The sequence below is a fragment of the Triticum urartu genome, chromosome 3 (assembly GCF_003073215.2).
Source record: "Triticum urartu cultivar G1812 chromosome 3, Tu2.1, whole genome shotgun sequence".
NCBI lineage: Eukaryota > Viridiplantae > Streptophyta > Magnoliopsida > Poales > Poaceae > Triticum > Triticum urartu.
Genome location: NC_053024.1, coordinates 409,218,711 through 409,233,267, shown reverse-complemented (window position 1 = coordinate 409,233,267; position 14,557 = coordinate 409,218,711). Strand labels below are relative to the sequence as shown.

Below are 14,557 nucleotides of genomic sequence, written 5' to 3'. Positions count from 1 at the left end.
GAAAAAATCTCAAAAAAGTTTCACTGTATTTGGACTCCGTTTGGTATTGATTTTCTGCGAAGTAAAAAACAAGCAAAAAAACAGCAACTCGCACTGGGCACTATGTCAATAGGTTAGTCCCCAAAAATGATATAAAGTTGCTATAAAATGATTGTAAAACATCCAAGAATGATAATATAACAGCATGGAATAATCAAAAAATATAGATATGTTGGAGACGTATCAAGAGCTGCGCACTCTCTAGACGGATATGTGTCGGCTCGAGTGTTGAAGAGTTGTTGTCTTCACTGAGCAAGATCTTCAGCAACCAAGAGTCATTGTGGTTCACGAAGTGGTCTGTCGAAGGTTTGGAGATCGCTGACAAGTATGTACCACGAGTGAAATCAACTGGAGTCTGATCAGCTTCGAGTTAAAGGAGAATAGGGTGAAGATAGTTTATCTTCTGTGTTAAATCATAACCCCTCCAACCAGACATAGTCCTTTGGCAGTGTAGCGACCCGACCTCAGATGGTCAAGTCTCTGTGCTTCAGTGTCATCCCTGGATCGGTAATGCTGACACACACAGTACTTGAAGGATTTATAACAGAGTAGCAATCACACACTTATTACATCGAACGTCTCAAGAGAGAGAGAGCTTATTACAATAATATGGCTTAAGGCTATCTAATACGATAACAACGAAAGGCTTGGAAGATAAAGTGAGTCCATCAACTCCAACGGCATAGCTGAGCTGCACGGCAACGACCTAACGAACCTTAATCCTCGTCTGAAAAGTCTGCAACATAATACGTTGCAGCCCGAAAACGGGTCAGCACATAGAATATGCTAGCAAAGTAACACAGTAGAGTAAGAACAGAATAATGCTATCACTACATGCATATTTGGCTGGTGGAAAGCTCTATGGTTACAGTTTTGCGAAAAGCCAAATTTTCCCTACAACAAAGGAATAGATTTTAATTTAACTATCATGGTAGTTGAAACATCATTGAGAAGGTTCCTCCAACTCAATCCCAATAAAAGTGATTAACAACCCAACAATATTAGTTAAACATGATGAGATACTTTTGATAACCCAAGTACTAGATACTCAAGAATTGTCCATAACCAGGGACACGGCTAACCATGATTAGATTGTACACTCTGCAGAGGTTTGCGCACTTTTCCCCACAAGACTCGATCGCCTCCGTTGGTATTCTCACACTACAGGGTGTTTGAGAAACGGATCACCGAGACACAGTCTTTCAGAAACATTAACTCTCTACTCCGGACATACTATACCAAACCTACATCCCACTACCTGTTGATCGGCCTCTTCAAGAGCTTCACGTAACTTACTCAACTATGCTAGAGCCCATAATAGCTTGTGGCTGCACACGGAAGTTTCTAGCATGAATAGTCTTATGATCCCTTTGAGCCTGAGTGGCGGTCCATAGGAAGATCACACGGGTACTCCGGGATTTCCAAAAATACAAGCAACACTGGGTACTCCATGTGCCTCAATCCACCCAGTTGTTTGATTAAGTTGCCACCTTAAGTTGAACCATTAATTAACAAGCTCACATCTGTCATGTATTTCACTCAAACCCAAACCACGTCTACGAGCATAGCATAGTATATAAGCAACGCGTAGAGTAACTCCCAAGGGTTTGAATGCAACAGGGCAATAGGTTCTACCTCATCAACTACTTCCCAACCCACATGTTAATGACATCCTAATCATGCAATGTTTGAGGATTGGAACTAATGCATAAAAACTGGGTGATAAAGGGGTATGATCAAAGTGTTACTTGCCTTGCTGACGATCTGCGAAACCTAGGGACTCATAGTAGCACGCTTCGCACTCCGGGTGTTCTATCGCAAGCAAACAATAGCATACATAAGCAACAAGCAACGATGCACAAGCAAAACTCAAATAAAATAGGTTGACCAGAAAGTTCAAATTAAGAACTCCGGTTCGCAAAAAGAATCAAATCAAACGGAGCAACGAAACTCAAACGGCGAAAAAAAGAAGCTTCGTTTACTAATCTAAAACTAGGTCAAATTTTACAGTAGCAAAAACTTGTTTGAGTTGGTTAAACGAAAAGAGGTTTTCGAGACGAAACTCTAGGCGCTTGAATTGCCTGATTCCGACTAACGAACGAAAAGATAAACAGAAACTAAGATCGGATCAGAAATCGCGATCAGAGAAAATCCCAGAATAAATCCGATAAAATAAAACTGACGAACAGACTAACGAACGAGCGTTCATTAGCTGTATATAACGGGCGAAGAACCGTTTGTTAAACGAACGTTAGGACGAACGTCCGCTAACTAGAAGAACCAAAAAAAACCGTCGAAACAAAAAAACGGATCTAGGGTTTCTAAAAAACCAAACGGTTTTTCTTTAGAAAACCGGGGCGGTGCGACGGCTACCTCGGCTCGGCTGCGGTGGGGCTCCGGCGGGGCGGCGTGGGGTGGCAGGGCTACGGCGGCGGCGGCGGCTGGAGGCGGCGGCGGCTCCTGACGGCGGCGCGGGCGGCTCCAGGCGGCGGCGCGGGCGGCTGCAGGCAGCGGGGCGAGGGGCTGCGGGCGGCGGCGGTATTTAAAGGGGAGGGGGCGGCGGCTGCTTGGGGAAGGGGGCAAGGCAGCGGCGGCGGCGGGGAGTCCGGCTCGGACTTGGAGTCCGGGTCGGCGGTGGCGGCTCGGGCCGGCCTGGCTCGGCTGGGCCTTAGGCCCAGTCGAGCGCGAAACTTTTTTTAAAAAATAATTTCACCGACTGAAATAAAATCCTAATTTTTTTAATAAAAATCTAAAAATGCCAAAATAAATTTTCACTGTCTAAATAAAATATTTAGAACGAGATGAACATTTTCTTGGCCCTAAAATGCAATTTTGAAAAATGTGCAATATTTCTAATGCAAACAAAATTGCAATAAAATCCAAATAAAACAAATATTTGATTTTAATATTTTTCCTCCAATATTTCAATTATCTTGGAGAAGTCATATTATCTCCTCTCATATATTTTAGTATGAAATATTTTTGGAGAGAAAATAATTAAAATCAAAAATCCTCGTTTCAAAATTTGATAAAAATCAAATTTGAAAACCGGGAAATCCCCAACTCTCTCCGAGGGTCCTTGAGTTGCTTAGGATTTTTGAGGATCGCGAAACAAAATGCGAATAAAGTATGATATGCATGGATGACTATGTATAACATTCCAAATTCGAAAATTTGGGATGTTACAGGCAGAAAGGCGAACTAGACTACCAAATCTCTTTGTCACCATCGAGCACCACTGGTTCAATCTACTTTACTCCATTACATTCAGCAGTTTACTCTCGTGCTCTGTGTCGATAGTTTATCTGATCATTATTTGACTGTTGCATATCTTTCGTTTCTATCATCTCTGTCGTTCACATCTGTTATCTTTTATTGCTCACCCTGTTGCATTCTCATCATTCAGAGTAGTCATTCCAAGTAGTTTTCATTCCTTTTCGCACTTGATTAGGCCAGGATACTTTCTCTGTGTCATTGTTCATTCTCCTCATCATAGTTCTTAGGCCAGGATACTTTCTCTGTGTCATTGTTCATTCTCCTCATCATAGTTCTTACTCGTGTTCTCCCTCGTAGTTCATATCCTGTTTTCTCTCATGCTTCTATATTTGCTTGCATATTGCATTACCATCATTGTTGTGAAACCTGTGATATCCTATGCTAGAACCATGATAACTTCCTATCTTGATAGATATGTTCCTCACTAGCATGCTTGGTTGAGTTCTTGTCTACCGAACCTTATTTCCGCTGCTGTGTTTGGGATCTGTTCAAAACATTCGCAAGAATTTTTGAATCTCCCATTCACCCCCCACCCCCTCCAGTCGATATACTTTCGCCTCTCGGTCCTAACACCAGCGCACCGGATACTTAGCAAACACATTCCTCTTTCCTAGCGCCGGCACTAGTAGGTCGGCCCTATAACAAGTGCGCATGTAGCGCTCCCTAGTTTGTGTTGTTATATTTTTTGGGGTGATTTTATTGAACAAAATGTATTTACTTCACTCGGTTTTCTAATAAAATACTTTCAAACACTGCAAAAAACAATTGTGAATTTAATAAATCATGAACTCAAAAACTATTTACGAATTTAAAAAATATTCGTGAGTCTCAAAAATATTCATGACTTTCAAAATATGTTCGTGAATTCATAAAATGTTCATTTTTTTGTGAATTAAGTTATTTTCAAGACTTTTAAAAAATGTCCATGAGTTTGAAAAATGTTCACGAATCTCAAATAAATTCATGACTTAAAAAAAGTTCACTAATTTCCAAAAAATTGTGAGTTAGAAAAATGATTATAATTCGAAAAATGTTCTTGAAAATTTCAGAATATTCATGTGCTCAAAGAAATGTTCACAAATTTATAAAAATGACAGAGTAGAAAATTTCAAAATTGTTCCCAAGTTTGAGTAATTTAAAAAATAATAATCATGATTTTGAGAAATGGTCATGAATTGGGAAAATATTTAGATTTTAGAGGTATTACAAAATTTGGATTATTCACGAATATTAAAATTATTCTTGATTTTTTTAGAAAAGTTCGCGGTATGAAAATATTTCACGTTTTTCAGAAAAGTTGAGCAATTTGAAAAAAGTTCACGATTTGTTGAAGTTCTTAAATTTGAGAAAAAGCAAATATAAAACATAAAAGAATAGAAAACGCAGAGAAAAGGTTAATTGAAATGGAGAAAAAAGTAAAGGCAGAACTGACTAACGGGCCGGCACATTAACGCGGGCGGGGGTGCGCGTTTGGTAGCTATCCCCTGACTAGCGCAGGGAGAATAGGATCCGTCAGGTGGTGCCCTCTATATTACGAGACCTCCTAGTCCCCTACCTTTTTTTTTGAGGGGTTCCTATTCCCCTGTCTTCTTTTTTTGAGTCGATCCTATCCCCCTTTCTATGCGGGGAAAAGTAAGGAAATGTGCATCCCCTGAGAGCGCTTTGGGCCTGCCCATATGCAAGGAGTGGCGCCCTTTTTTTCCTTCTTAATTTTTTAATTTTTGCTTTGACATGTTGAAAAATGTTCACAAACGTCAAATATATCAAAAAATATTCGAGTTTCAATTAAGCTCATGAATTTCAAAAGAAATATCATTTCCAAAAATGATCACATACTCGAACAATGCTCTCACATTTTAGAAAAAAAATCATGATTTCTTAAAGTGTTTTGAAATTTAAACAAATGTTCACAAATACAAAAATGCATCATGAATTTCAAAAACTGATCCTGAATTTTGAAATATGTTAATAAAATTGAGATAAGTTCTTGAATATAAAAAAATGTTCTCATATTTTAGAAAGCGTTCACAAAATTGAAAAGGCGGTCTAAATTTCAGCAAATGCTTCATATTTAAAAAATGTTCAAAAAAATGCATGAATTTGTAAATTATACCTAGATTTAAAAAATTCATGAATTTAAAATACACTTGAATGCAAAAATTGTTTAGAATTTCTATTTTTTCCACAAATTCTAAGAAATTTCACAAATTCTGAAATTTATTCTAAAAATAAAAAAATATTTTTGATCATATAATGTTCACGAATTTCAAAACTTTGTCCCAAATTTCTAAAAGGTTGATGAGTTTGAAAAATGATCACTGGAAAAAGAAGAAAGGAAAACAAAGAAAATTTAAAAAATAATAAAGAAAGAAATCCAGTCGAAAGAAACACACCAAAAATAGTATGTTCCCTGGTTGGGAGAAAACCCACAATGTGCCGGTCATAGAGTGGACGAGGCGCGTGGGAGGGTACGTGGAGGCGTGAAATAGGAAGCGCCCTCGCTTACGCCGCCAATTCGTATTTGGCGTTCGTCGTGTGACTCGTTGACAATAGAACGCACTAACATGTCATGTATGTGTAGTAGTACTACCTATATGGGTCGACCATGTCGTACTTGTTTTCACCAAATTTTTAGGGCAGTTTTCCTTTGGTTATTTCCAGGACGGGTTTTGTTTGTCTTTTCCGCTTTCCCTTTTTATTTTTATTTTTCCGCTTTTCGCTTTCATTTCATTTTATTATTTTTTTCCCTTTTCCTTTTTTTCCTTTCTCTTTCTTCTTTTAATTTAATTCCATTTTAAATTTCATCAATTTTATTTTCATTATTATTTTTTAAAAAAACCATGAACTTTTTTTAATTTCATGACCATTTTCCAAATTCACGAACATTTTCAAATCCATGAACTTTCATGAATATTTTTCAAAAAGTTTAGCTCAAAACGAATGCAAAACTCAAAAGGTAGAATCATGGATTAGATTGGCTTTTTCAAGAAAGGAATTAGATTAGCGGTCAATTTGATACATATAGCTTGGATTATAATCTTAGCAAACCAACATGCATTTCTTAATTTTAAATAACTAATGCTCCTTCCGTCCCATAATAGCTATATTATGGGACAGAGAGAGTATGTCTTTATTTTTATTTAATTTTGCAAGGGATAGCAAACTAATGTCTTGATAAAGAAACATACCAAACTTATTATAGTAGTCCCTGAAAGAAAAGTATAGTGGCAGAGTCACAAACGGCCACAGCAGGCTGACGATGTGGGCGTGTACTGATGTGATAGTGAAGCAGGGACTGCTCGGTCGATACACTCATCTTCCTAACTTTGTACCAATAAACACCAATTCACTAAATTTAAAAGGTTGACTCCATATTATCAAGTGTTGATTGTTTTACGTTTGACTTGATATTTTTATAGGTGATTCTAGTTGTTATTTGGCTTATTATATGAAAAAACTTTCGCCTCACAATCCGTGTTCGTAATACCAAAAAAATTAGTTTGTGCTCCGCCACCGTGCTCGAGCGCAATTTGGTCTGCAAGTGGGGGATAGGTTTGATCTTCTATGTTCTTCTGCATGGTCTCGCCGCGCGACAAACTTTTGATCTCATGTGCGGTCCGGTCGGAGATGACCCGTCACCGCCCCCCACAAGGCCATGCCGAGAGGCGACTGCATTGCGCACATCGGCGGAGTACATGTCTCTGGTTCTCTTCTTAGAAATATCATCGTGAAAGACCTTGTGTATAAGATTATTATTTTGATCTCACCCAGCCGCTGAAATCTCAAGAACGGGCCTGTTTGCATAGAAGAGAGAACGTTTTTTTTCTTTGAACTGATAGAAGAGAGAACGTAGACATGGTGCATTGGTGCGTGTGGTTGGATACTAGCTGCTGGGCAACCACAGTTGTATCTAACCTAACATTGGTGGTGAGTGCTGATCTTAGAGCAACTTCAATGGGTGACTCATTTCGTCCGTGGTTGTCTGTTTGGATCGACGTGGACAAAAATGCCGGCCCAACGCGCTGACCTCAAATGAATGCGCGTCCGTTTTCGTCCGCCTGTCGACCCATTCTCGGCCAATTTTTGAGCCTGAGTTGCGTCGGCGCGGACATAAGACGGACGCGCGTAATGGATACATAGATAGTTCTAGCGTGTACATAGATAAAAGAAAAGACCACTACTCGTCGCTTTCTGACTCCGACTCGGTAATGTCCTCCTCCGACGTCTGAATGTAGGCGTCAACATACGCCTCGTCTTCAAAGTCTCAACCCGCCGTTTCTCATAGCTTCAGTTTCAGTTGAGCTGCCTGCTTCCGCGAACGCTTGTCCTCCCGATAGACGGCTCGCTCCCTCCTCCTCGCGTCCCTCTCCAACCTCCTTTGCTTGTAGAACTGGCGCTCGTCGACGATGTCCTGCGGGAAGCCTCCGCGCCACACCACCAAGGCTTCCACGTCCTTCTCTGCGATGGCGAGGCGACGCTGCCGCCTCCGGTGGACATGATGATCCTCGTCGGTGAAAAGCCGCGGGAGAGGCGCTAGATCCTGCGCCCGCTGGCTCGACACGTTGGGAAAATTCATATCCCGACGAGGCCTCAGGAGGCGCCACGCCGCCGCGTCGTGCGCGCGGGCCGCCTTCTCTGCGATGTCGAAGGTGCCGAGGATGAGACGTTTCTCGCGAAACCAAATCTCGAAGGAGAAGGCGCCGGAGCGGCGCTCGCGGACTCGCGAAAATCTGAAGCGCGTAGGCAGCAAATCGACGTGGTGGCGCAGAGACGGCGAGAGTGGACGGCGGACAGAGTGTGAAGGGAGCGCCTTCTTTATAACGAGCGCCAGCCGCGGCGCGCGCGCGAACCTTTCCCGCACGCTGGAGCGCCAAAACCAGCGCGCGCTAGGCCGCTTTCCACGCGCGCTGGTGCGCCAAAATCTGAGCAACGACGTGATCTAAAACGCGCGCGGTTATGAAATGGGTTGGCCTGTTGGGCGCACTGTCGACCCAAAACTAAAAGAAGACGGGCGGCGGGCGGGTAGCCGCGGCAGCTATTTATGTTTTTGTACATGCACCGATGCGTGACGATCGAAAGGCGCTATCTGCAGCCAGGAGTTGTGCAACGCACCCAACAGAAAGCAGATGAGAGCAATGACCCACCAGGTCGGTTTTCAGGCGATATCCGTTCGGGTGCCGGCGGGAAAGGCACCGCAGGTGGCGCTGTTGGGCCGGTAACCGACTGGACTAGGACGCGCCAACCAACCACCGCAACGGCAACGGCAATGGGCGCCACCACTTCCCACCCCACCTCGTCGTCCCGGACCGACGTGGGGCGTCGACCAGCCACGCGGCGCACGCAGGGCTGCCCCGAGCTGGGTTGGGGTGGTTCGACCTCGACGTTCCCGCCCGCGAGGAAAAAAGATGGAAGGCGAGGTTGGCACAATGGCACTTGGCGAAGCAACGCAAAATGGCAGCTAAAAAGAATGAATGCTTCCTTCCACTCTCAGCCTATCATCAGGTGTCGCACCAGTATAAGGGACGGTTGCCGCCCGTACGCGATGATATATATTCTAGCTAGCTAACTACTCGTGTGAGATCATGGTGGACGGATCGTGCTTGTGCGGAGACTTTGCCTTTTTTCATTATTTTTGCCGCCTGCCATCGTCGTCTTGACCATCTGTAGCTGCCGCGAAATGGTCATCGCCGTGCCGTCTCCCTATCTCTCTCTCTCTCTCGTGTGTGTACGTAGTCAGCGGGCAAATCCCCTCTTGCCAAACGGCACGCACAAGCAAGCAAGCAAGCAATTGGACCAGGATAGTAGCACAACGTCTCCCGATCGGCCTTGCGCTTGCGGTTACACTAGAGTAGAGACTGGTATGGTATGGTCGATCGGGAAACGAAGCGTTCGTTCGTGCCCCATAACTCCACCACTGCAGTTAAGGAAACGACACTTGTTCTCCCTCACCTCGTCTCGTCGTCTTCCCTTGTTTCTGCCTGAGAGTTGCTTTGGAGACTCCTCCCGTTTTCTGTCTACCTAGCGGGATCTCTACGCCAGTCAACTGTTGCATCTCTTGCAAATTCTGACCGCTTCTTCAACCAAAACATCATACCCCGGCCGTCTCTCTGTTTGTCCCCTGCCAAAGCAATCCCTCCATCCTCATCTTCATCTTTCATCTTTCGGCGGCGCTCCAAGAACCCCGTGAGTCCCCCCATCTCTCTCTCTCTCTCTCTCTCTCTCTCTCTCTCTCTCTCTCTGATTTTGAGTTCACGGCAGCGTTCCATATCAGAGTATTACCGATTTGGTGTTTAATCACGCGTTCCTTTCTATTAGTTGTTTCATCTGTGCATGTGAAGCAAGTTCCGTTTCTTGATCGCTTCTTCTTTTACTAATTTGGTACGTAGTAATTTGACGGGGGGTAGAAAATAGAAAGAAACAGAGAGGGGGGAACAACCAGTCTCTGCAATCTTCAAAAATTCCCCAAGGCCAGTTGTCTGCATTTAATACTGTACATTTTAGCACACCACGATTCAAATCACGGTGAAATCTGAGTTGATACTACATGGCAGTATTTTCAAGATAATCAATCGTCTTACTATTTATTCTTGCAGAGGCAGAGGCTGAGGCCGTACCATCTCAACAAGACAAGAGCACCACTGCTCAAGAACCACGCCAAGACTCGATCCATCCTTGTCTCGATCATCCATCGGGATGGAGCAGCTCCGGCAGCTCGGTGAGGTGGTGGGCAGCATCAACGCGCTCATGGCGTTCGAGGCCGACCTCCGCATCAACCCTCGCCAGTGCCGCCTCCTCGCCGAAACCTGCGCGCACGCGCTGGACGCCATCACCGGCAATGTCCGAGCCCACCTTCGCTTCGACGAGCGCGGCACCAAGTGGCGCGCCCTGGAGTCCCCGCTCCGCGAGCTCCACCGCGCGCTCCGCGACGCCGAGGGCTACGTCCGGCAGTGCCTCGACCCGCGCGGCAGCTGGTGGGCCCGCGCCGCGGCCATGGTGCACGGCACGGAGTGCGTCGAGCACCACCTCCACAACATCCTGTGGTGCGTCTCCGTCGCCGTCGATGCCATCGAGGCCGCCGGGGAGATCGCCGGCTCCGAGCCGGACGATCACGCGCGGACACGGCTTCTGCTCGCCAGCAAGTACGACAGGGACATGCTCGAGCCAAAGCTGTTCCAGCTCGTGCACGGCAAGCGCTACTTGGTGTCCCGTGAACTGGTCGTTCGGATGGACGCGGCGTGGAAGGAGGACAGGTGGGCGCTGTCGCAGCTGCTCGACGAAATGACGGGCCCGGCGGCGCCGAAGCGCCTGACCAAGAACGAGCACCGCCTCGCCGAGGTCCTCGCCGCGCCCAGGGGGAGGCTGCACCCGGCGTCCATTCTGCTTGGAGGCGACTACAGCGTCCGCAGGAGGCTAGGCGGCCGCCTCAAGGAGGTGCAATGGATGGGGGAGAGCTTCGCGATGAAGCATTTCATCGGGGACGGCGAGGCCGTCGGCGCCGAGATCGAGCTGCTGGCCTCGGTGGCGCACCCGAACGTCGCGCACGCCACCTACTGCTTCCACGACGAGGAGAGGAAGGAGTACTTTGTGGTCATGGACCAGCTCATGGCCAAGGACCTGGGGAGCTACGTCAAGGAGGTGAGCTGCCCGCGGCGGCGGACACCGTTCCCTGTCATCGTCGCCATCGACATCATGCTGCAGATCGCGCGCGGGATGGAGTACCTGCACGCCAAGGGAATGTACCACGGCGAGCTGAACCCGTCCAATGTGCTCGTGAGGCCACGGCAAGCCGACGGCGGCTACGTGCAGGTCAAGGTCACCGGGTTCGGGCAGTCCGGCATCGCAATGGGCGCCAATGTCAACGGCGACGATAACGCCTGCATCTGGTACGCGCCCGAGGTGCTCAAGCCGGAGGTCGCGGGTGCAGAGTCCAGGCGCACCGAGAAGGCCGACGTGTACAGCTTCGCCATGATCTGCTTCGAGCTCCTGACCGGCAAGGTCCCGTTCGAGGACAACCACCTGCAGGGCGACAAGACAAGCAAGAACATCCGCGCCGGCGAGCGGCCGCTGTTCCCGTTCCAGACGCCCAAGTACCTGACCGCCCTGACCAAGCGGTGCTGGCACGCCGACCCGGAGCAGCGGCCGGGCTTCTCCTCCGTCTGCCGCGTCCTCCGGTACGTGAAGCGGTTCCTGGTCATGAACCCGGAGCAGCAGCAGCAGGCCGCGCAGGGCGACGAGCCCGTTGTGCCACCCGTGGACTACCTCGACCTGGAGATGCAGCTGCTGAGGAGGCTCCCGGCGTGGCAGCGAGGTGAGGGCGCCCGCGTGTCGGATGTGCCATTCCAGATGTTCGCGTACAAGGTGTTGGAGAGGGAGAAGATCGCAGGCGTGGCGCAGGCCAGGGACAAGGCCTCCGACTCGGGCAGCGAAGGGAACTCGCTGTACGGCGATGAGAACGGCGTCGGGGCAATGTCGCCGGACCGCCCTTCCTCGGTGGCGTCGAACGGCACCATGCGGCCGCTGCCGGACATCAGCGATGGAAAGAAGCCGCCGTCGGCCAAGAAAGCGGACGGCAAGGCGGCCAGGCAACCAGGTAGGCACTCTACCATTTTTTGGATTACAGTAGATAGAGTTAGATCTTAGAAAAGGCCGTGCGTGTTGATTCGTACCATTTCTGAACATTTGTCTGTCGTTGCAGTTGCAGGGCACCCGCAGAAGGTGAAGCCGGGCAACCCAGCGAGGACTCCGCAGGCACCAAGACGGACGCTCGGAGTGAAGACCGACGGCGTCTCGTAGTCCCTGCCGCGCGACATTGGAGGAGAAGGCGAGCTCGTCGTGCTTCAGGGGAGTTGGATGGAATGCCGGTGCCGGAGAGTGTGCCTTTGATCAGCTAGTCGTTTCTTGTGGCATCACCGAGACAAGTCTTGGTTTTGTTTTAAGTTATTATATCGCATAGTTATTCGTTTGATTGGTACTAGAAAAGAGGTAGTCGATACTCGTTTCAGTCACATCTCTGCAGTCCGAATGAGAAGCTATTTCCATGCAAAAAAAAGAAGCTATTTTCAAGAGATATTTTTTTTGCGGGAAATGACGTGGTATTACTCAGCTACAAGGGGAGTGCTACGCGTTTGGCCGGCGGACGCCGCGCGGGCCGTCAGATCTGGCATAAATCTAGCACCTAGTCGTTCTTCACTTTTGCAATGTATATTGTGTCATGGAATTTTTGTGGAACAGAGGTCATGTTGCAGAAGATATTTGTAACAAAGTGTTGTAGATTTTTTTTTGCAACAAAGGTTATGTTGCAGTTTTTTTGCAATAGAGGTTATGTTGCAAAAAAAATATTCATCCGCACCATTGAGTTGCCACCATAACATTCCACATGTTTCGGAATTATCGACCGTGTTGCACAATCTTGAGACTTGCGGTGTGTGGGACTAGTCCGAAGCATAGAATCGACCGGATGATTCTAATCATCTCCCTAGTTACAATCAACCTTAGCCTTAGAGCATCTTCATCCAAACATACCAAACATGGCACTATACTGTACGCATGGAGACGTGGCCGGTCATGTTCGCGGTCAGTGACCGGTTAACCCTCAAATCGCGGCGTTCATAGTCGTGTACCTCATATCTCGTATCCTAAATTCATAATGCGCATGCAACATAAAGATAGTACATAAATGATCAATGAAATAAACGGACAAAGAAATCCACATAATCCGGACCAAAAGAGCATCACAGTTAAGCTGAGGGACATAGTTCTAACAAACTAAAATTACTACAAACGGAAATAAAGACTTAGAGGGCCGAGCTTTTTCATCACCTCCTCACCGGTCCTTTGCCTTCCGTTCACCGAAGCGACTATAGCCCTCCATGTAGGCGTCGGCGGCAGGAGCAGGGTAGTTGTAGCCGACGGACATAGTTCTAATAAACTAAAAATTACTATAAAGGGAATAAAGACAGAGAAGGGGCCGAGCTTTTTCATCACCTCCACACCGTCCTTCGCCCTTCTGATCACCGGAGCGTCTATAACCCTCCATGTAGGCGTCGGCGGCAGGAGCAGGGTCGTCGTAGCCGCCGGTGATGTTGGAGGAGTTGAATGGGCAGCCAATGAAGCGGGGCATCCTTCGGACGACGCGACCCTGCGACCTCGTGAGCTTCGTCGCTCTAGCATCAGTCATCGCCTTCTCCGCCGCCTCGCGCGTCGATTGCTCGATACCGAGCCGGAGCGCCTTGGCGTTCTTCCCACGGAGCCAACGGGCGTCTGTCTCTGCTGCTGTCAGTGAGAGGTGGTAGATAGACACGAGGAGGTTTCCTCCTCATCAGGCAACACCGGCAATCCCATCGACAACATGAGGACTGTGCGGCTGCCTCCTCCGCCGCCACCCTCTCCCTAGCCCACTGCCTCTAGCGGCGAGCAACACACACATCTGATTTGGGTGTTCGCGTCTTCCACACAGGTGTGGCGAGCACGAGCACCCACTGATGTCGTTGAGGAGCAATGGCTAGAGGGTTAGGAGGGCGGTGAGCCAGCAGCGCGAAGCGGGCCGAGTGCGTCGAGTTGTGCGCAATGCAGGACATGCCAGCGCTGCGGCGGCGGGCGACATGGGACAGAGCACAACAGGAGTTGCCACCCGTGTCTACCCACGAGCGCTACAACATGATGCAGAGGGCCAACTCCTCATTGCCCTCTGCCTCGCGGGCGAAGGCGTCCCAGTCATCCCTGTGGCAGGATTTGTCGCCTCTGCAGCTGTCGATGCTTGACATTATGGCGAACATGGGGAGGGGAACGGACAGGGAGTGGAGGGGAAGTGACGGAGAGCGGGGCGGAGAGTGAAGTAAAGCTAGGGTTTGCTTCGGGTGAGGATTTTAGTAGGAACAGAGTTGGGTCGGTGCGGGCCATGGTGCACCAGGCTGGCGTGGCAGAGGCGTCTAGGCCTCCCCATATCGGCCATAGATTTAGGCTGGATATGAGGGATGCCAGACAGCCCAAACGTATAGGACCAGTTTGAGGAGCCCGACTGGGTCAGTTGTTTTGACCAGTCAGTGACCGTCCACCCAGGTGTAAGGAAGAGGGGGGAGCCTAGTTGTAGATGCTCTTACAAAGTTTGATGATACCATCCTGACCAAAACCAAGCCAAATGGTAGTAATCCATTAGTTATAACATAGTGTGCTAATGAGTGAATAACAAAATTATGGTACCATCGAACATGAATAATACAAGTATTTTCGAGAGACTCACTAA

At 47.8% G+C, this 14,557-nt stretch overlaps 1 protein-coding gene across 1 annotated transcript; it reads left to right on the top strand.

The window, feature by feature from the left end:
- The first annotated feature begins 8,891 nt into the window (after positions 1-8,891).
- On the top strand, positions 8,892-12,566 carry LOC125544147 (mitogen-activated protein kinase kinase kinase 13-A-like). The gene is made up of 3 exons (XM_048707731.1): positions 8,892-9,498; positions 9,909-11,905; positions 12,011-12,566. Exons 2-3 carry the CDS (start codon positions 10,009-10,011, stop codon positions 12,106-12,108), a joined length of 1,995 nt encoding a protein of 664 aa, XP_048563688.1. The 5' UTR covers positions 8,892-9,498; positions 9,909-10,008; the 3' UTR covers positions 12,109-12,566.
- Positions 12,567-14,557: the final 1,991 nt, after the last annotated feature.

Coding starts and splice junctions, on each gene's coding strand:
- LOC125544147 (XM_048707731.1), top strand. CDS start 10,009: ATGGAGCAGCTCCGGCAGCTCGGTGAGGTGGTGGGCAGCATCAACGCG. Junction 11,906..12,010: donor CAAGGCGGCCAGGCAACCAG/GTAGGCACTCTA, acceptor CTGTCGTTGCAG/TTGCAGGGCACCCGCAGAAG.